At 42.6% G+C, this 23293-nt stretch overlaps 1 protein-coding gene across 1 annotated transcript in view; it reads right to left on the bottom strand.

Annotated features, from left to right (window-relative positions):
• CD5 (CD5 molecule) overlaps positions 1 to 17450 on the bottom strand; it is a 154400-nt gene extending 136950 nt beyond the window's left edge. The window contains exon 1 of the mRNA XM_086953776.1: positions 17339 to 17450. Coding sequence (XP_086809902.1) covers positions 17339 to 17417 — 79 coding nt within the window. The 5' untranslated portion in view covers positions 17418 to 17450. The remainder of the gene's footprint in view (positions 1 to 17338) is intronic.
• Positions 17451 to 23293: the final 5843 nt, after the last annotated feature.

Below are 23293 nucleotides of genomic sequence, written 5' to 3'. Positions count from 1 at the left end.
TCTCGCACTATTTTGCTGATCTCGCGCCCTCCTAGATTGCGAAGGGTTATTATTTTGTCTTTGTCTGTCTCGATTCTAGAGCCTTCAATATAGTCCTCAAAATCCTCCAGCCATTCCTGCCATTTTAGGCCCATGCTACTTCCTGTGGTGATCGTTAAGGGTTCCGGCGCTCGCAGATGCGTGCCCTTGACTTCCTTTTTCGCGGGAGGGTTTTGGGCGTCTTGCGCGGGAGGGTTGGACATCTTGGTAGTGGTCCTTCCGGGCTTGCACTTGACTCTGGTCGCGGTCACCGAAGTCCACTCTCACTGCTGCTCGCTGCAGCTACCAATGCTTGTTTGTTTCACTTGCTAGCGCTTGCCTGACGGTAATTGCTGGGTTATCAGGACACAGTGCATCAATTTTGGTGGTGCCAGTGCTTGTTTTCGGTCTTCGCCTGACTTAAAGATGGCCGCCCTTCAATCAGATAGGGTTTGTCCTTTGGGCTGCCTGACCTTAAGATGGCCGCCCCCTCTGCAGCCCACGGGGTTCCTCTCTCTCTAGGCACACACACATTCGGTGCTGGGGAACTCACGTTTGTGCTGGGCAGATCTCCACTCTTCCGGCGGGGTTTGGGGTAAGTGCTGTCTGTTCTGCGAGGGTTGCTGTCCTCGCGCACCGCCTACTGATTGGCTGGTCTTTGCTGTTGCCGGCCGATTTAGCGCTGGCTTCTGTACGGTGCTGCGCGCACTTGGGGGCCCTTCTTTCGCCTCCTCTCGCCTTTGCGGCGTTGCAGGCTCACCTGGGCAGCGTCGGAGTGGGCTTCCGGCCCTCCTTCAGTCTCGACGCACTGCAGGCTCTTCCGCGCGTCCAGCGCGACCGGCGTTCCGGCGCTCTTCACTTGGCGCCCTTTCTGCAGCGTTTTCTGCGCTCTGACTCAGCGCTCTCGCGACCGGCGTTCCGGCGCTCTTCACTTGGCGCCCTTTCTGCAGCGTTTTCTGCGCTCTGACTCAGCGCTCTCTCGTGACGCTTCAGCGCTCGTTCGCTCGGCTGCTGTGTCTCTTCTCGACCCTCTTCCGCTTGCGAGGGGAGATCAGGCCACTCCTGGGGGCTCGTCACCGGCGCCGCAGGGGCAAGGTTGCAGCGGAGCTCGCTCCACGCTGCAGGACGGGGCACTCGTGGGTGGGGGTCTGTCTTATCCCACCCTCGTCGCCAGCTGTCGTGTCCCACATAAATTATACAAGGACACTGACTGGTTATCTATGAACTCTTTATTAGCATCTATCTCGGTCCCCGTCCCTACTCTATCCGACCCCTTCCTGTCTTGTCCCCACCTTTTCCCCTCTGCCCACCTAGCTCCTCCCACCCCAACTACTGGACTGTCAACTCTGTTACAGGCGATAAACATCGCTAATGACATGCAAAGTGGGCATTCCCACGTCCAACCACATGTAAAATGTGGTTGGCGGTGGGAACACCCTATTACCAAGGCAGGCGTTGGGAGATAAAACCCTGCGATAAACTCATATATCGCAGGTCTCCCAACGCCTGCTCCGACCAGGCGTTAGGCATTGTTAACATGGGGGTGTGGATCATAACGCTGAATCCAACCCCCCATATTATCAAGGCCCACATTAGCGCATGAAAACAACGTTTGTTTTCATGCGCTAATGTGCCATATCGCCGACTATCGCCGGATTTCTAATCGCCTGCCTGATGCGCATTGATAATTGCGCGCTAATTAGGTGATGAAATCTGGCGATAGCCGGCGATACGGAGATGTGCGTTTTGCGTTTTGCAACACACACCTCGGTAATATGCCCCAAAGTACCTTCCCCACTCAGACCCTCCAGTTCATCACGATTGTGTGATGGCTAGAAAAAGCAATAGAAAATGCAAACGCAGGGGTAGACCACCAAATGCCAGCGCTAGAGCACAAAAAGGTGCAAAGACGTGTAGACCGAGGTTTCTGAAACCTTTTCCTTGTGTCAGCAAGAAGACGCAAAGGCTTCAGTATTATTTACAAATCCACGCAAGGGGACATTTGTGTGGTCTTGTGAGGTTGTGTAAAGAAATGTAACTCAAGGCTGCGCTCGCTCCACTTTACATTACATTTCCACTCGAGAGGCATTCAACGGGTGGAGCGAGGGCGTTCACACGCACCCACCCATGGATGTTTTTGCTTGTGACCAGATTCACTAAAGCTAGTAATCCCGGAACTGCGTCACAATGCTACACATTCCCCAGTGAGGCATAGCAAGGAGAGATATCTTTATTTCTCCTCATTCATTCCTCGTTCCATACATGCTGCATTCTGCAGTACATATATATAGAGGAACGTGCCTCTAAATGTTTTTGCTCCGAGCCCCCCTTAGCAAAATCTTTTGATCCTGCCCCCCCCCCCCCCCCCAAAAAAAAAAACTTAATGGCAAGATTTGAGGGAGCGGGTGGATTACAAGGTCATTTTCTGGGCTACGCTTTCTTTAGCTCGTAATCCACACTAAACATAAAACTACTAAAAGAACAAATCACCAAACAGAAGTTCAGTAAAACCCAACCACTCCCCATAATTGGGGTGTTGTCAGCCCCCTCACACTCCTAGGCCCCAATGCAACTTCTGCACTAATAATACCTATGGTCGTGAGTAGCAGGCTGTCTCCTCCGACTCTTTTACCGCTTATCCACCATGCCTGACCATCACTTCGATCTGGAAACAGACTCTCAGTCCCTTTCAGAAAAAAAATGAACTTCCATGGGTTGTTCACCTCTTTGTAGCACAGATGCCCTCAGGCCTAATGCTAGCGAAGAAAAAAATGAGGCGCTGTGCCTCTTTTGAAAGTGAAACAGTGATAACTGTGATGCAATGGACCCCCCCCCCCCCCCCCCCCCCCCTTCTGGGCTCCAGTGCCACTGCACCTGCTATACTAATGAGAAGTTGGCCATTGAAAGGATTTATAAAAAAAGTTTGCATGTTGCACAGTCTGCTTACCTATTGCTAAATTGTATCTTTGAAAGCACTTGTTTTAGATTAAAAACTAATTCATTTAAATATATATATAATTCTATAAAAAAATGTGCCCCATTTGCCAAATAATTTGAGTTTTCTGTCTCTTTAATTCAGTCAACCCTGCCACATAATTTGGTCCTCCGCTGCCACATAATTCCAGTAGCTCTGCTTATACTGTGTTTAATATACTTTTATAGAATGACTTTTATAATCACAGTGCTTGCAATGTTACCTTTTGGGACTTCTTAGCACTTTATGCGCCACCTAGGATTCAATTCTGTGACTATACGGTCTGCCAGATGGACATTTGGAGTGATTGCAAGAACCAACGGAGATTTCATTATGTAAAAGAGTGCCTCTCCCACCATTACTTTAAATTGCATTTATTTTTCACTTAAACATGTGCACATTCTTTTATATGCTGTAGCCCACAGGTGAAAAAAACAACAAAATACCAGCCTACTGTGTGAAGCATTGTGCTGTGTCTCAGTCTATAATGAAATGTTCAGCAATAAATATTAAGTGTTTGATAAAAGAGAGGATGGACAGCGGAAAGATGGGATGGGAAGAGGGTAAGCTTGAGGCCTGGGTGGTAGAAGAAGGGGAGAGTGAGGAACAGAAGAAGAGCAAGATTGAAAAAGGGTACCAGCCGGCAGGGTGGAAAAGGAAGGTATAGAGAGACAGGTAAAGAATGTGGTGACCGTGAAGAGAGAGACAGATGAACAAGAGAAGAAAGAAGAGGTGGAGAGGATAGATGTGAGAGAAGAGAAGGAACTAAGGTTGTCATGACAGGGTATGTAAGGCCCACACTACGCTGGTAGATTTGAGGTATGTGAGCATCAACAATATGACGTATAGGTGCATATACCCTTCGACAGAAAAAAACACAGGAAACCCGTTCATGCATAAAATCCACATCTTACACATGAGCTTCTTACATGGGTTTGGCAGAGCCATGGATGCGAGTAGCATGATCATGCGTAGGTTACACAAATAAGGGGCTGTTCACAAAGGTAACTTACACTTGTGAGTAATTTACACATGTCATTTATTCTTACACTTTTGCGTACCTTTGCTACCTCTGGCTAATCACAAAATCTGACTGTAAAGTTGCTCAAAAGAGTAGATGTAGACGTATTTAGTTGAAAATGGGAGCCAAGCCAAACATGGAAGTGTAAGTTACTACTACCCAAGAAAACTGTATTAAATTCAGCGCCACACATGGCCAGCCGCTGGAACTGCAGCACCCTCCCATAGTAAATAATGGAGGTAGGGACATAAAATAAAATCTTGTAGGAAATAATGTTAAATCAAATTACATTATTTTAAATAGTTAAAATCATAAATAAATATAATTTGATGTTAAAAAAATCAAAGAATACAACATGTTTATTTTTAATTATAAAATATTTTAATAATCCTTTTTTAATATATCTTAATATGACATTAATGTTTATCAAAATAACCTTTAACTACTTGTAATTAATTATGTACATCCCTTTTTTTACCATACCTATTTTGTAGCGAGCCAAATGGAATCATTGATTTGAATACAAAGATGATAATAATATACGAAATATTCTGCACAATTTTTCAGGCTTGCATCTTTAAGGGAACAAACACTACTGGTATTTTGATATACTAACATTCCCCCCCAAATCCCCTAATATCCACGCACCCAATACCGTAATCATCCATTCTCACGCATTTATCAAATGTATGCTTTACCTAGGGTAGCATGAAGTCTTCGTTACTTCTCCATGACAGCTATATCTTATTGTTAATATCTTGCCTTTGCCTGGGTACCTTAAAGAGGGACAACCTTCCACATATCCTGGCCTCTTAATCTGAAAACAGTGTCAGTGTATTTATCTTTGGCAGATATATGACTTTAATAGTGTCCTTCTGATGCAAATAGAAGGTCTGGGTGGTAAATTCTGTTCCGCTCGCGTAATTGGCGTAATTTGGGTAATTTCGCATTCAACGGAGAAAGCGGAATTGGCAAAAATTCTGCGATCCGCTACTTCGCGTAATTTTTTCCTTGTTCGCGCTTTCAAAATGCGTGTTCTCAAGATATTTCCCCCCCGAGCACCCAAACAGCATTCGCGAACAGGACAAAAGCATTGCAAACGGGCGGAACAAGCAATTCCGCGTGTTCGCGGAGCTCTGCATGCTCACTGAGATTTTTTACCGTTTCGGGGAGATTTGCGTAGCGCGACTACGCAAATTCCCCCCACCCCTAGCAAATAGGCCCCATACAGACTTTAAATCAATTTTTCCAAGGCCATCAGTGGCTGAAGTCGTGGATTCCTGCGCATTATCTCTTGGGTCTCTTTCGTCTTCCCAAATACCTCTGTGGTAGTCTTTGTGGTCCCCTGGCAATTCCAGAGGACTGTTTTGATCACTTTTATATTGATATTGCCTATTAAATGCCCTTACTACCAGAAGTTCACGTATTAACTCCTCTGGTGCAGGGCAGCCCAGAACAAATCAGAGGTTTGATGAGATTTCCTTCCAGACGGGTTGGATTTTTAAGCAGTTCCACCATCTATGAAGCATATCTCCTCCCTCTCCTTCATCCCTACAACATATAGGACTAGTCACGGGGTAGTGTGTGTAGTTTAATTGAGTAAAGTTATAAATCAATCAGTACTTTGTAATGGGCCTCTCTACCCACACACACAGCACTTTTAATGTTTATCAATGCAGAGAAAAAATATATTATTTTTATTGTAGGTGTGAATTTTTTTTTTCCTTTAAAGAAATAATTTTCCGATCTATTTAAAGTTTTTTTAGTTATTAAATATTTAATTAAAATGCATTTAATAGTGCTGTTATTGTTATTATTTTGTTCTACATTTAACATAAATATATATCATATTTACATTAACATTTAACCCAAAAATATTTGTACAAATTCATTATAATGTTTAACAAACTTTTGAATATGTTTTCCTGTGCTTTACCATCGGGAGGTCTCCAGCCTAACTGTGCCATCTCGCTATGTTGAAGGACTGGGAAAAGTGTAAACGTTTATTTAACTAAAAAAATATGTCACAATACTTGTATGTCAAATATTTATGAGAATTAATTGTATATATTTGTTTTAAATGTAGACCACATTAAAAAAATCTACAGCATTATTAACTTAATTATGAATTAAATATTTATTTAATTTAAATACAGTGCTGCCAACATTTTCTACAATAAGAGCTACTTATGTTCAATGAAATTCCTCTTCAGCTACTAATTTTATGAGAGATGTCGCAGTAACAACATCAGACAAGGTTACAATAGTGGCTACCGTATGCAAGATTACCAGCCACGATCACCTCCGTGCATCAGGCACAGGTGCCAGCAGTAATGTGAATAAGGTTTTCTTAATGTGGAATGTTTCTACATGGGTGACACATAACAGCCGTAGCTGTAATGCCCCCGGCTTCCAGTTAATAATGGTAGTAATAATGTTCCAACACCGTTTGATTTTTATCACTCAAATTTCAGCTTCAAATATATTTTGGAAATTCAAATATTTTTCTCCAAACATTAGGTATTCTGAAAATGCACACATTTATGTTTAAATACATACTTTTTAATTTGTTTATACATACATTATTTTAACCAATTAAAAGCTTCTAATTTAGTTCATTGCACTGCATACAAGAGAGCTACCTACGGGTATCCGGAGAGCCATGAGCAGCTTACAAGCTACTCGTGGGAAAAGCTTGATTTAAATATATCAAATTAAATACAATTATTTTTCTGTAGTTTAACTCATAAAAAAATCTCTGAAGTAAGAAGAAATACATTTTATTACAAATTATTAATTAATAAAAGTGGTGTATAGAAAGAGTTACAATTAATTTAATTATATCTTAATACATATTAATATTGCATTAATTTAGAAATTCAAAATATTAATTAAAATATTTTACAATTAAAGATTAAACATGTTTTATTCCTAGATTTGATAACATTAAATGATACTTATTTATATTTTAAGTAATTTCATTTAACATTATTTTCTATGGTGATTTATTATTACCAATATTTTCTATGGAAGGGTGTTGCAGTACCAGTGGTTGGCCATGAGTGGTGTTGGACTTACTCCAACTCTGAGTTGAAGTAATGTACTACTATTTTGAGTCTCTATTTCACAATTCTAACTTTAGAAGTGCAGTTTGTGAATAGCAATGGGTGTCCCTACTTCCTGAAAAGATAGGAGAGGTGGTGATGGTTTGTGAACAGCAATCTGTAGTATTTTAATAGTACTACTGTAATCCAAATAAGTGTATTACAAAATGCAGTTTATGAATAGCCCCCATATAGCTCAAGCTGTGCATGTATAAGACATTCTACATCAGTGTGGGGAATGTCCACACAACAGTATCCAGCTGTGTGGGGTAAGCCAGATATCTCTGCACCCATTACATATTTCCATTAGATAGTTACGCAACGCTTACACTATGGAAACAGAATAGGGGCCAATGAACATGTCAGGGATTTCCAAACTCCTCATCCTTCATATGTGCTGGCACTACAAACTGAGTAACTTATAGATTTTTGATAGTATCAATGTGACTGGATTGTATGAACAGACACACTTTGATAGTAGCCAGAATCACACAAGAGAGGAGATCAAGACAACAAATAGATAAAGGAGCCCAGAGCTTGAACCGTGGGCTATTATAAAGATTTCAGGGGTGCACGTACATATGATGACTAACAATAAAGCAATGTGTTCATGAGCGTAAACGCCTTTAAACGCCACCCAGCTCTTCCAGCCAATAACAGTGTGAAAAGTGTGAAATAAGAGTCATATACCATAGAGGTGAATAAACTGCAGGACACTCAGGAGGTGGCAGATGGATGTGTGGAAGAGGCAAGGATTGACGTCACATCCTTCTGCAAGATCCCCACTGGTTACAGAAGTGAGATTGATGCCTGTAGAGGCACAGTCCACAGGGCCACCAGAAAGAGGGTCCCACAATACCTGCCAGGAACATTTCCACAGGGAGAGTAACATCTCCCAGATACCCGCAGTCCAAGAGGGAAAGAAGACTCTTCATAAATATCCTTCATGGAACAAGTAGCTTAATACAGTAGTAGAGAAGGTGAACATGTAAACTCAAAACTGGGTACAGTAATATAAAAGCAAAAGAGGTTAAAGTAATAATCCTACTTGTTACAGGAAAATATCCAAGAATGACAGCGGTGGGAAACACATATGATGCTGAAGTAATACAACAAACACAGGTTATAGTAACAAACTCATATATTGTAGAAGCAAAAAACATAAGAGAGTGAGTAGTAATAAACCAAAGACAGCAACCTATGGAGAATCAGGCCAGCGCTGGGATGCTCACTGAGTTACTACGCGCTTTATAAAATCATTAAATAAATAAATAAATAAAATAAAGAGAAGGTGCAGTAATGAACCAAATAGAGGGTGCAGTAATAAACCCATATGTTGCTGCAGTAATACCTCCCATTGAGGGTGCAGTAATACACCTATAAATTGCTGCAGTGATAGAACCAATAGAGGGTGCAGTAATACACCTATAAATTGCTGCAGTGATAGAACCAATAGAGGGTGCAGTAATAAACCTATATGTTACTGCAGTAATAGACCCAATATAGGGTGCAGTAATAAACCTAAGTGTTGCTGCAGTAATACCTCCAGTAGAGGGTGCAGTAATAAACCTATAAATTGCTGCAGTAATAGACCTAATAGAGGGTGCAGTAATACACCTATACATTTCTGCAGCAATAGACCCAATAGAGGGTGCAGTAATAAACCTATAAGTTGCTGCAGTAATAAACCCAAAAGAGAGTCCGGTAATAAACCCCTCTGTAGTTGCAGTAATACCCCAAGAGAGGGTGTTGCAATAAACCCATACACTGCTGTAGTAATATACTAAAGTGATAGTGCAGTAATAATCCCCTATGTCACTGCAGTAACAACTCCGAGAGAGGGTGCTGCAATCGAACTATATGTTGCTGCAGTAATAACCCAAAGGGAGGGTGCAGTAATAAACCCATATGTCTTTTCAGTAATAAACCCAAGAGAGGGTGCTGCAATAAACCTATATACTGCTGTAGTAATATACTAAAGTGAGAGTGCAGTAATAATCCCCTATGTCACTGCAGTAACAACTCCGAGAGAGGGTGCTGCAATAGAACTATATGTTGCTGCAGTAATAACCCAAAGGGAGGGTGCAGTAATAAACCCATATGTCTTTTCAGTAATAAACCCAAGAGAGGGTGCGGCAATAAACCTATATACTGCTGTAGTAATATACTAAAGTGAGAGTGCAGTAATAATCCCCTATGTCACTGCAGTAACAACTCCGAGAGAGGGTGTTGCAATAGAACTATATGTTGCTGCAGTAATAACCCGAAGGGAGGGTGCAGTAATAAACCCATATGTCTTTTCAGTAATAAACCCAAGAGAGGGTGCTGCAATAAATCTATATACTGCTGTAGTAATATACTAAAGTGAGAGTGCAGTAATAATCCCCTATGTCACTGCAGTAACAACTCCGAGAGAGGGTGCTGCAATAGAACTATATGTTGCTGCAGTAATAACCCAAAGGGAGGGTGCAGTAATAAACCCATATGTCTTTTCAGTAATAAACCCAAGAGAGGGTGCTGCAATAAACATATATACTGCTGTAGTAATATACTAAAGTGAGAGTGCAGTAATAATCCCCTATGTCACTGCAGTAACAACTCCGAGAGAGGGTGCTGCAATAGAACTTTATGTTGCTGCAGTAATAACCCAAAGGGAGGGTGCAGTAATAAACCCATATGTCTTTGCAGTAATAAACCCAAAAGAGGGTGCTGCAATAAACCCATATACTGCTGTAGTAATATACTAAAGAGAGAGTGCAGTAATAACCCCATATGTTGCTGCACTACTAAATGCAAGTAAGGGTGCTGCAATAAACCTATGTGTTGTTGAAGTAATAAACCCATATGTCACTGCAGTAATAACCCCAAGAGAGGGTGCTGCAATAAACCCATGTGCTGTTGCAGTAGTAAATACAGTTGAGGGTGCTGTGATAAAACCATATGTCGCTGCAGTAATAAACCAAAGAGAGAGTGCTATGATAAACCTATATGTTGCTGCAGTAATAAAGATGTCACTGCAGTAATAAACCAAAGAGACGGTGATGCAATAAACTTATATTTTGCTGCAGTATTAAACCAAAGAGAGACCGCTGTATATCCCATATGTTGCTGCAGTATTAAAGCCAAGTGAGGGTGATGCAATAAACATATATGTTGCTCCAGTAGTAAACCCAAGAAAGAGTGCAGTAATGAATCTAAGTGAGAGTGCAGTAATAATCCGATATGTTGAGGCAGTTATAAACCTAAGAGAGTGTGCAGTAATAATCTCCTATGTTGCTGCAGTGAGAAACCAAGGCCTGAGTGCAGTAATATTCCGATAGTTTGCAGCAGCACTGAACCCAAGTGACGGTGCTGCAATAAACATATGTGTTGCTGTAGTAATACACCCAAGAGAGAGTGCAGCAATACACCTACATGTTGCAGCAGTAATAAACCCATATGTCATTACAGTAATAAACCTAAGAGAGGGTGCATTAATAAACCGATATGTCACTCTAGTAATAATCCAAAGAGATAGTGCAATAATAATCCCATATATTGCTGCAGTAATAAACCCAAGTAAGACTGCAGCACTAATCCCTTATGTTGCTGCAGTAATAAACACAAGAAAGACTGCAGCACTAATCCCTTATGTTGCTGCAGTAATAAACACAAGAAAGACTGCAGCACTAATCCCTTATGTTGCTGCAGTAATAAACACAAGAAAGACTGCAGCACTAATCCCTTATGTTGCTGCAGTAATAAACACAAGAAACACTGCAGCACTAATCCCTTATGTCGCTGCAGTAATAAACCCAAGTAAGACTGCAGCACTAATCCCTTATGTTGCTGCAGTAATAAACACAAGAAAGACTGCAGCACTAATCCCTTATGTTGCTGCAGTAATAAACCCAAGAAAGACTGCAGCACTAATCCCTTATGTTGCTGCAGTAATAAACCCAAGTAAGACTGCAGCACTAATCCCTTATGTCGCTTCAATAATAAACCCAAGTAAGACTGCAGCAGTAATCCCTTATGTTGCTGCAGTAATAAACACAAGAAAGACTGCAGCACTAATCCCTTATGTTGCTGCAGTAATAAACCCAAGAAAGACTGCAGCACTAATCCCTTATGTTGCTGCAGTAATAAACTCAAGTAAGACTGCAGCACTAATCCCTTATGTTGCTGCAGTAATAAACCCAAGTAAGACTGCAGCACGAATCCCTTATGTCGCTGCAATAATAAACCCAAGTAAGACTGTAGCACTAATCCCTTATGTCGCTGCAGTAATAAACCCAAGTAAGACTGCAGCACTAATCCCTTATTTTGCTGCAGTAATAAACCCAAGTAAGACTGCAGCACTAATCCCTTATGTCGCTGCAGTAATAAACCCAAGTAAGACTGCAGCACTAATCCCTTATGTCGCTGCAGTAATAAACCCAAGTTAGACTGCAGCACTAATCCCTTATGTCGCTGCAGTAATAAAGCCAAGTAAGACTGCAGCACTAATCCCTTACGTCGCTGCAGTAATAAACCCAAGAAAGACTGCAGCACTAATCCCTTATGTCGCTGCAGTAATAAACCCAAGAAAGACTGCAGCACTAATCCCTTATGTCGCTGCAGTAATAAACCCAAGAAAGACTGCAGCACTAATCCCTTATGTCGCTCCAGTAATAAACCCAAGTAAGACTGCAGCACTAATTCCTTATGTCGCTGCAGTAATAAACCCAAGTAAGACTGCAGCACTAATCCCTTATATTTGTGCAGTAATAAACCCAAGTAAGACTGCAGCACTAATCCCTTATGTTGCTGCAGTAATAAACCCAAGTAAGACTGCAGCACTAATCCCTTATGTTGCTGCAGTAATAAACCCAAGAAAGACTGCAGCACTAATCCCTTATGTTGCTGCAGTAATAAACCCAAGAAAGACTGCAACACTAATCCCTTATGTTGCTGCAGTAATAAACCCAAGTAAGACTGCAGCACTAATCCCTTATGTTGCTGCAGTAATAAACCCAAGTAAGACTGCAGCACTAATCCCTTATGTCGCTGCAGTAATAAACCCAAGTAAGACTGCAGCACTAATCCCTTATGTCACTGCAGTAATAAACCCAAGAAAGAGTGCAGTAATAACTTCATAATAAGGGAGGTGCAACGAGAAGAAATATCTTTAGTTCTCCTCATTTCTTCCTCTTTCCATGTGTGCTGCATTGTGCAGCACACATGGAAAGAGACCAATGCCACGTAGGATTCTTTTTGTGCACAAGCATGTCCCGTCCCACACAAAAACAATCCTGCATGCAACGCAGGCCCCCTTGCACCGTGGTGCCCACGTTGGCGCTAGTTGGCCAAATCGGCACCAGGGCCGGTGGAAAGGACAGTGGGCTAGATGTAGGTAATTCCCATTTACAGACTCTTAAATACCGAATTTTACCGATTCGGTATTTAAGAGTCTGTAAATGGAAAGGGGGCAGATTTAGGTAATTTTAAAATGTGAATTACCGAATCTGTAAAATTCGGTATTTACCGATTCTGTAAATACAGAATCGGTATTTCCCATTGATTCCTATGGGCTTTGAAGCCCATAGGAATTAATGGGAAATACCGATTCGGTATTTACAGAATCAGTAAATACCGAATCCTGCAAGGGTGCAGGGGGTGTCACTTTGACACCCTCTAGCACCCCAAGTACAGGCTTGTGTGCAATGTGGCACACATACATGCCCTAAGGGCATGTCTCTGTGTCACATTGCACATTTGTGCATGCACAGATGTGCATGCACGCTAAGCATGGGCGGAAAATCTGTTTCCGCGAACGCTCGCAAATTTACCGAAAATCCGCAAATTCGCACGCAGCGGATTTTTTTTTCTTGGTGATACAATTTAGCGGCGTGCGGTGTAAGTTCGCAATTGCGAACATGTAGGTGCGGCGGGCAGCAACAATCTCGCACTCGCGAAATTACAAAAATTGCAATTCTGCACAAGAAATCTACTAGCAAGCAGCATAGACCTTCTGAAAATTATGATTTTTATCAGAATAACTCCTCAGGTTGACATTTGCCTGCACTTTTTTGGATTTGAGGCCTTTTGATTTTCTTTGGATAACTTTTGGATTAGAAATCAACTTTCTCATATAAGCTTGTTTGGGGCATTACAGTTGCTGTAATGCTGTTCTGCAGAAAAACGGGTTTTGCAAAAGTGAAAGCATTCAGCAGGTTCAAAAGTTCAAACTCATCATTAGAAACCATTCCCTGTAGTGCTTCCTGACAAGGGCCCCTCCAGAGTTCAGTTGCTAGTTGCAACAATTGTATGACCCTGCTCTGACCCTCACAGCAGGCTCATAGAATAGCTACAATTAGGCCACAAAGGTCCTGGAAAAAAAAATTGCACTGCAACAGAAAGCAAATTACAGATAAGGAAGCAGGTGCCAGACTGAAATTTTAAAACAGTGACACATTAATAAATCAACCCCAAATTAATTCATGTCAGTTGAAGCAGGCAGGTGTGCTTGCTTTTTCCCCCCATAATCTACAGTGATGATGAACCAGAGGGTGGCATTGATGTACCAGAGGGTGGCATGGGTGAAACAGAGGGTGGCAGGGGTGAAACAGAGGGTGCTGGGAACCTGTGATGATGAACCAGACGTAGGAACAACATAATCGTGACCGTTGCGAGCCGACATGTAAGTTCGCAATTGCGAACTGGTACAAAACCCTCGCGAACTGGCAGAAATCCTTGCGAACTGGCAGAAATCCTTGCGAACACACAAAAAAAATCCGCAAATTCGTGAGAATTCGCGGATTTTGCGGATTGCGAGTTTGCAAATTCGCAAAATTCGCGAACGCCAGATTCGCAAAATTCGCCCATGCTTAATGCACAACTGAATTCGGTATTTTACCACACAATAGGATTGTGTGGTAAAATACCGACTCTTAAGGGCCTGTGGCACTGTAAACTGTGCCACCTACATTTGTCATTACAGAATCGGTATATTTACCGATTCAGTAATTTACTGAATCGGCAATTTTACCGAATCGGTAAATATACCGATTCTGTATTTTTCAGCCCCCCACATCTGAAAACCCTAATACCGGTCGGAAACGGCCGAAATCGGCCGTTTCTGACCGGTATTAGGGCTCCTACATCTGGGCCTAGATGTAGGTAATTTTATTTTACCACTTCTTAAATACTGAATTTTACCGATTCGGTATTTAAGAAATGGTAAAATAGAGGGGGGGGGTGTAGGTATTACAGAATCGGTAAATACCGAATCGTTGAGATACGGTATTTACCGATTCTGTAAATACTGATTCGGTAATGCCCATTTATTCCTATGGGCATTGAAGCCCATAGGAATCAATGGGCATTACCGAATCGGTATTTACCGATTCGGTAAATACCGATTCCAGCAAGGGTGCAGGGGTGTCACTTTGACACCCTCTAGCACCCCAAATACAGGCATGTGTGTCATGTGGCACACAGACATGCCCTAAGGGCATGTCTGTCTGTCACATGGCATAGGTGTGCATGCACACATGTGCATGCACACCTGGATTCGGTATTTTACCACCCAATTGGATTGGGTGTAAAATACCGAATCTGAAAGGCCTTTGGGACTCAAAAAGGTCCCACCTACATCTAGAAGTTACCGAATCAGTAAAAATACCGATTCGGTATTTTACCGAATCAGTAAATTTACTGATTCAGTAAATTTACAGATTCGGTAAAATTGGCCCCCTACATCCCAATAAGCCATTTACCGGTCGGTAAATGGCCACCTACATCTGGCCCAGTATTGCTCAAATACGATGCATTGCTGCCCTTTCACTTAGGCGTGAGGCAGCGCAGCGAGTGCCATACGCCAAATTGTCATAAATGAGCCCCTAACAGTTCCAGTCACTGCCCTTTGTTTTTATCAGAGTCCTCCCCATGAAGGGCTGCACACCGCAGGAGAGTTGGCTCTGATGTACGAGGAATTTTTATAGTTTAACGAAGATGCACACTTGGGAAACAGTGTGATTTACATCTTCATAATTTACACTACATTTATGGCGGTGGAAGCTCATGTTTAGGTTTGTAAAATGTTTTGTATGCTGGGTCTGGTGCCTCAGTGGACTAATGCAGGGGCCTGTGTTCGACCTCATGGTCACAGGTTCAATTTTCGGAGGGTCCACTCAGCCTTTCATCCATCTGAGGTCGATAAAATGAGTACCACTGACTTGGGTAACAATAAACATCTATTATTCAGCGCAAAGATACCCCGGTTGGGGTGAACGTGCGCTTTACAAATACACATGTTATGTTATGTGGCTTAATCTGTCTTTGCTTAAAATAACGTAGCTGTCTGCTAAACCCATTCAATGATAACTACTCATTAATTTTTTACACAATGAGTAGAAAAGGCAAACGTAAGACTCGGAAAACTGGGGCAAGTGTGTGTTTTTTTAAAAACACCATTGGGCAGATTTACAAACCCCTTCAGCCACTTTTGCGTCACTTTTCCCATGTTAAAAGTGATGTAAAAGTGGCGCAAGGGGCTTGTAAATCTGCCCCCATTCCTTTTCCATCTGACTCTCACAGTTTACGGCAGCTTGCTTGTGGGGTGGAGTAAATACCCAAACAGGCGTAAGTAACATTCTGACCCAGATTTACGCAGATGTTCGGCTTACTTCTGTAAACAAGGCCCTCTGTGTCTTCAGCGTGCATTGTTATCTGAACACAGCAGAGAGAAGCTGTAAAACCCGCCTCCCTGGACTTAGACTGTTTCAACTGCAGAAGACATCTTTACTCAAACCCCATGTACTGGTTCACATAATAAGCACTTGCTGCATTCCTTTCCTTGCCTACTTCAGTGCGCTACAGAGTCCAATAAAGGTGTTCTTGTTTGAAAAGCAAGTGCCCTTCACACACCAGTGAATCCAAACTGTGGGCCTTTTTTACAAGCTCCTTGCGCCACCCGTACGTCACTTTTCCCATGTTAAAAATGACACAAAAGTAGCGCAAGCAGCTTCTAAATATGCCCCAGGACTGCGCCTGATGGTGACTTCTTTGTTATGGTTTGGGTTCTGGTGGGAGCTACAACACGCTCAGAGTGTTGTGCTTGGACCATAACACACAGCCTCCCCTTATATCTCCTTTATGACGTAAAGCGAATGGCGACAGCAACGCGTTGTGTCAGACTTGAAGGAATGACAGCAGTGGTGTAACTCAAAATGACAACCCCCCTCCGCAAAGGGGTATTATGAGGGGGCCCTGGGTCCTCTATGTCTAAGAGATATTCATTGGCCTGTGGCTGAATAGAGAGCCCTCTTGAGGAGCTGACCCCCCTGGAGGGTTGGGGGCCCCCTGCTCCACAGGGGCCTATGTTACGCCCCTGAGTCACACAGTGCCGTAACACATCTATTACCGCACTCAAGGACTTGCGTGACAACACACTTTGTGAGTGGGGCAGGTGTGCGTGTAACATCACACCCAGAAGCAAGTGACGTAGGCCAGTGGGCACGCATTGAAGTAGGCCCCGAGGGGCAGATTTACAAGCCCCTTGCGCCACTTTTGCATCACTTTTAACATGGGAAAAGTGACGCAAAAGTGGCGCAAGGGGCTTGTAAATCTGCCCCCGAGAGTAAACGTTTTTGCGGCAGAGTTTAGCAACATTTGCCCCAGAGAAGGAATCAACTCCACCCTCACAGAGGGGCAGGTGTGAGCAGGTGCAATGAAAGAAGCGGCTCGGGTTTGTAAGAGATCAAAAACATGAATTATGCATCCTTTAAGCCTCTGAGATAGGGTGATCAGAATTTTAAAGCCAAAAACCGTGACATTTCACGAGGACTACAGTTTTATTTCAAGCGAACGCACAGAATGACAGCGCTCCTCAGCAGAGAATTACAGAACAGGCAGCTAGAACATACATAAAATGCTATTTTTAAACCCAGAAGCTTGCCTGTTAATTAAATTGCTTTCTTGAAACACCTGCTAACTATCCCTGCTTTGTAAAACATAAAACAGCATCTCCCACAGTTTTCGGTCGACCCTCTCTAAAAACAGGGACAGGAGCTAAATTTCCTGAAATCTGCCTGGACAGCAGGTGAAAAACAGGGACCGTCCGGGCAAATCCAGGACGCCGGGTCACCCTACTCTGAGACCTACTTTACCACAAGAGGTGACTTACCCAGTGCAGAGCAGGCCCACCCAGTACCAAACAGTGACCGTCCCTGGCACTGCTCACCACGAGAGGTGACTTACCCAGCGCCCACAGCAGTGCAAGACCACCCAGTGCCACCCGGTGACCGTCCCTTCTTCTCCTCACGTCTCGTCCGCCCATGGCCTCCGAGATGGTGTGCCTCTGCGCACCCTGTTGTTCAGACAGGAGGAGCCAGAGACAGAGAGAGAGAGAGAGAGAGAGAGAGAAAGAGAGGGGCTCTTTCCTCTGTGGTTAGCACATGTCCCAGCAGGTGTGCACGAGTCGGAGGCTTCCACCTTCCAACTCAGCTGAAAGCACTGCAGGAGGGCCCCAGTGAGTGATGACCACACCTGGCCTGCAGGGGGCACTCTGAGCCCTTTGATTATCTTTGTTGCCATGACCCTGAAGAAGGCGGAGCCTGTGACCGAGAAGGCGGGCGGATTTGACAAGGTCACCAGAAGGCCCTTCTGCCCCTGAGGTGAGAGAGGTGCTCGTATGGGGGGTCTGTCTCCACAGGTTGTGTGTGCCACAGAGGTGCCCCCAGTGATAGTAGACACACATTGCAACGTGCCAGGGCCTTTGGGAATGAGTTGTAAGGCTTTTAGAGCAAAAAGTAACTTTTTAACCCAAACATAGCATTTATGTTTAGGTAAGAGATTCTATAAAAGTCTGTCGTACTACTGAGTCTTGCCAGAATGTAGATTGCCCTCAATACCTCGGACTACAGGTGTCTGTAATATTCCACCCTCTCAGAGAGAGGAAGATGGGAGCGGGAGGTCACGTGGAATTTACTGGAAAAAATGAACACTGAGGATAAATTCCACTCTTTTTCTTATGCCCCTTTGAATGGCCATCCACCAAAAGGAATCACAATGAAATAAAACTCAAGCAGACTTAATCAACAAGGAGCATTCTGGAATTCAACCTCGAACCAGACACCGTGAAAGAAAAGGACATTGTTGAACCTAAAAGCTCACAACACTTCATTAAACAAAGAAATAACCGGGCATCTATCAAAGGAGCATTCAGGAGTTTGGATTCATCCCAGCCAGACAACAAACTAAGGTGCATTCTGGAAGCCAAGATGCAATCAGATATCACAAAGCAAAGATTACTCTGAAATCAAAGATCCAATTGGCCGTCAAACCAAGGGCCATTCTGGAAGCTAAGGTCCAATCAATTTCATCAAACAAAGCATTACTCTGAAATCAAAGATCCAATTGGCCATCAAACCAAGGGCCATTCTGGAAGCTAAGGTCCAATCAATTTCATCAAACAAAGCATTACTCTGAAATCAAAAACCCTTCATCCGTCAAACCAAGGGACATTCTGGAAGCTAAGATCCAATCAGACATCATCAAACAAAGGATTGCTCGGAAATCAAAACCCAACCACACACCATCAAACTATGGGACCATCTGGAATCAAAACCTCAGCGAGAAAACCAACAAACAAAGAAGGGCATTCTGGAATTAAAAAACCCAACCAGAAATAATCAAGGAAATTAACTTTCTGGAGTTTATAATTCAAACAAACCTGAAACAAACTATAATTCCAAGATCTAAAACCAATTCAAATATCATGTGCAGGAGGGCCCCAGTGAGTGATGACCCCCACCTGGCCTGCAGGGGGCACTCTGAGCCCTTTGATTATCTTCGTTGCCTTGACCCTGGAGAAGGCGGAGCCTGTGACCAAGAAGGCGGGCTGACATATAAATGGCTCATTGGGTACAATTAACCCTCGTGGGGCAGTATTGGAACATTTGGCGCCCAAAAAGTCAGTCACATATCATAAAACAGATACAGTCTGAATCTAAAACCTAGATAGACATGAAAAGAAAGAGTCATTCAGGAATTCAAAGCCCTACAGGCATATTCATACAAAGGGACATTCTGACAGCCAAACCCAAGCAGGCAGTATTGAACATGGACATTCTTGAATTCAAACCCAACATAATGCTAACAACCAAGGGCCATTCCGGCCTCCAGGAGAAACCCAGATGCCAGCACCAGAGAGACTTTCTTGAATCTAAAACTCACCCAGTTATTCTCAAATAAGGAATCATACTGAAGTCCAAAAACAGCCATGCACCTTCAACCGAAGGGGCTTTCTGGAATCCCAAGTGGACATCATCTGATTAATGCATTCCAGAACCTAAAATTTAAAGTGACAGCATCAATTGAAGGGGTATTCTTAAAAATTTACATTTCGTAAGCCTTGGTGGTGATTGGCGGTGAGGTGTAATTTTGTGAACGGTGAAGGACTTTTTTCTTTCCACTGTCTTGGGAACCTCTTGTGGTTAAAAGATGGAACAGGAAAGACTCAAGCTGAGGTCTGCATCTTTCATGGCCAGGATTGTGGGGTGTCACTCCCAGCCTACTTTAAAGTTGGAGACACAAGGCTCTTCCAGGTCAGACTTGGACTGCAGCGGTGGAGTACGGTAAGTGTGTACGTTTTCATCTGACTTTCTATATTATCTCAAGTCAAGTCAAGTTATTCTTTATACATTAAGGTCTACCCTGAGCACACCCAATAAACGTAATAGTTCATTACATTTAGAAAAAGTCCCAAAACTCTTGATCCAGATTCAGGTTATTTATTCAAATTATTATTCATGACATGGTCAGTGACATCACTGATGACACCATCCTTGTGACAGAGTGACAGACCTCCTTTCAGTGTAATGTAACCCTTGAAACACATATTCAAAAATAGAAACTAACATTTTCAAAAAAATGGAGGTACCCATACCAGATACAACAACCAATTCAGTAATTCCACCATCTATATACACATCCTCTCATTCAGCAACAGTTCTATATTGTCACTCATACATATACTCACTCATCATATGTAGTGATAAACCTATACATCCTGTTACACACTGACAATCATCCAAAAGTTACTCACACACATACTCACACATGCAAATAAACTATTGAACATCCATTTATTTGCATATACAGCTATACACACACTACCACCTTACTTCTAAGGAAACTTACACATACTTACTCTCTTAAACAATCACTTATAGAAAACATAATTATTTAAACAAGAACTCTTTCAATCTCTCACTCTCACATATACTCACTTATATACATCAATACTCTCATATACTAGATTAAAACGTATGTCGTTACTGATAAAGACACTAGTGAGACAGTCATTCACTCACTAACACACACATATACACACTCATCCACCCATATAGTCCTGCACATATGCTGTCTTCAAAACACATACAAACAGTGAGTTAGTCATTGATGCATCTATGTGCTAAGTAACACCCCAACCAAACCATACAGACACTCATACTGATACTAAAAAAAATCTAATAACACATATACACACACACACATGTAGCTACTCACCAACCCATGCAGCCACTTATACACAAAGTAAAACACTGATAAAAACATTTAAATATTTAAACAATACTCGCTAATATATGTATTCACTAAGATACACTTAATAAGCCAGTTAACCAAACAATTTTTTTTTTAAATCCATTTAGACACTTATTTAAACATTTATTCTTCCATCGACCTTTATATATACATATATAAAACATATTTATTTTTCAAAAAGACACACATTCACTGGATGGTGTCATCAGTGATGTCATGAGTGATGTCACTGACCATGTCATGAGTGATGTAATATGTGACGTCATCAGCAGTGCATTGCAGGCGTGCAAGTTATAGTGAGTCCAACTAACTATAACGTTGGAATTTCAATGGTTTTATGTCAGTAAAATTTCCAGCTAACTATAACTGGTGTGAAACCTATGGTTTTTTCATTGAATTTAATAGGTTTTTTAAATGCTAATTCCTAACTATAACTGGTGTGAAACCTATGGTTTTTTCAGTGAATTTCATAGGTTTTTTAATAGCAAATATCTATAGGTATGAAATGTAATATTTTTTATTACGAATTTTATATTGTATAATTATGTAATATTTAGTTTTTATTTTTTTTTGCCTCTGTGCGCTCCCGGGGCGCGTACCGATGTGCTCACCGGTAAGCGCAGTGCTATCGCGCACCCCGGGGTGCGTACCGGTAAGCTTCCCGTTAGCGCTATTGCCGCGAACGAAAACAACATTGTGACGTATCGCGTAGCCGCGTGATGCGTGATATGACGCACAGCGTAAGCGCACCCGGAAGCACGCAAGCGCATACGATCGCAAAACGTCCTGACGCGCTTACGCTACGTGCCCCGGGGTGCGTAGAGTAAGCGCGTCGGGTCATGTGACCTGCAAATAACACTTTTCATTGGTTCACAACACTTTTGGTTTCCAAATGATGAAAGCCCTGCTCATGTGACTTGAAAATAACACTTTTCATTGGTTCAGATCAGTTTAGGTTTCCAAATGATGAAAGCCCGGATCATGTGACTTGAAAATAACACTTTTCATTGGTTCACAACACTTTTGTTTTCCAAATGATCAAAGCCCCCACCTTTTTTCCTCATTCTCACTTTGTTATTTGAGTGAGGAAGACCTGCTTTTTCCTTACAGAGATGGCTACAGTCATATCAGCAGCTGGAGCATCTGCCCCACCATCACCACCACCACCACCACCATCAAAAAGACCACCAGAAGATCACATTGGTGGTCAAGAAGAAGAGGAGAAGGAGGATGAAGAGGATGGACAGACACCGCAATTCCTGCCTGAAGTTAATCAGCCCTACAAACTAAAAGAGCACTTCGTATGGCAGTTCTACAAAATCCCAAGAGGTTTCAAAAAAGTGAACGCTGCGAAGGTAACTTGTCTGATTTGTGATGCTGAGCTGTCCAGGGGGAACCCCAACAAAAAATATTCCTTCGGGAATCATACCATGATTCGGCACATGATCCGTTGGCACCCAATCAACTATTCTGCTGCAGAGGTAAGGGACCTCGCAGTAAACTACCCCCATCAACTTCTAGACCCTCAACATCGAAAGAACCAACTCCATTGGGTTCAGAGGCAACAGAGACAATGCCTATCATACAACCAAAATGTAACGATTTGAAAATCATGTGCAAATATTGTGGAAAGTTACTTTGCTATGGTGAGCAAAGTATAAAACTTATCATCTGTGCTGGGGATAACCATAAGTGCCTAAAAAATCCCTATTTTTTTCTAGTTTTTTTTGCTCCAGTTGAGCCATTTCCAATTTCCTGTTTTTTGTTTCTCCCCATAAAAAAATACAAAAAAAAAGAATATAAAACTGTTCGGAAAACCCCCAAAAAGTAAAAAATGTTCAAAAAAACAATAAAAAAAATATAAAACAACAAAAAGATGAAAAAAACCAGTTCTTTTTAGAACTACCTCCAATTTATAAAAAAAGGCTTCATTTTTTTAAAAGTCTGTCATTCTTTTTCCCCATGGTACGCTCCCCGGGGCGCTCCCCCAGTGCAAATAAAAAAAATAATTTTTTTTGCCCCGCGGGGCCCTTTTATGGCCCCCACATCAAACCTTGGGGGTCAGGGGGGGTCTACTCTGCCCCCTTATGGTCATTTCCCCCTTTGTTTTTGCCACCTCCTGTGTCTCGATTTTACCGAGACACAAGATGGCGGCCGCTCCGGACTGTTTCGAATGTTTTCAGACACCCGAGAGCCAATCAGCTTTCCGTGCGCAAGTCGAGTGGCGCACCTGGTGCGCTCCCCGGTGCGCGTACAGGGCGCGCTTACAGATATATATATATTTTTTTGAACCTAAATTACTCAAAATCCTCTGGAGCACATTTCTTGAGACCTAGCAAAGCACATCGGGCTACCAGTCCCTACAATTTTGCCAAGTTTGGTGGAAATCCATTCAGCCGTTCGGGCTAAAAGTGAGGTCGACCGCCCTAGGGAAATTAACATGGGGAAAACACGTTTTGGGACCCCCCTTTTATCTCGGCCCCCGCTAGACGAATCCCCCCCCAAACTTCCAGGGAAGGACCGGAGCGCCGCAAGGCAAATTTGAGGAAATTTTCAGGCAGATTCATCAACCGGCGCCAAAGTTATTCACAATATAATGTTGAGATT

The sequence above is a fragment of the Lissotriton vulgaris genome, chromosome 1_2 (genome assembly GCF_964263255.1).
Source record: "Lissotriton vulgaris chromosome 1_2, aLisVul1.2, whole genome shotgun sequence".
In the NCBI taxonomy this organism is placed as follows: domain Eukaryota; kingdom Metazoa; phylum Chordata; class Amphibia; order Caudata; family Salamandridae; genus Lissotriton; species Lissotriton vulgaris.
The sequence above is the reverse complement of the archived record's forward strand: the minus strand, read 5'-3'. Positions and strand labels throughout refer to the sequence as shown.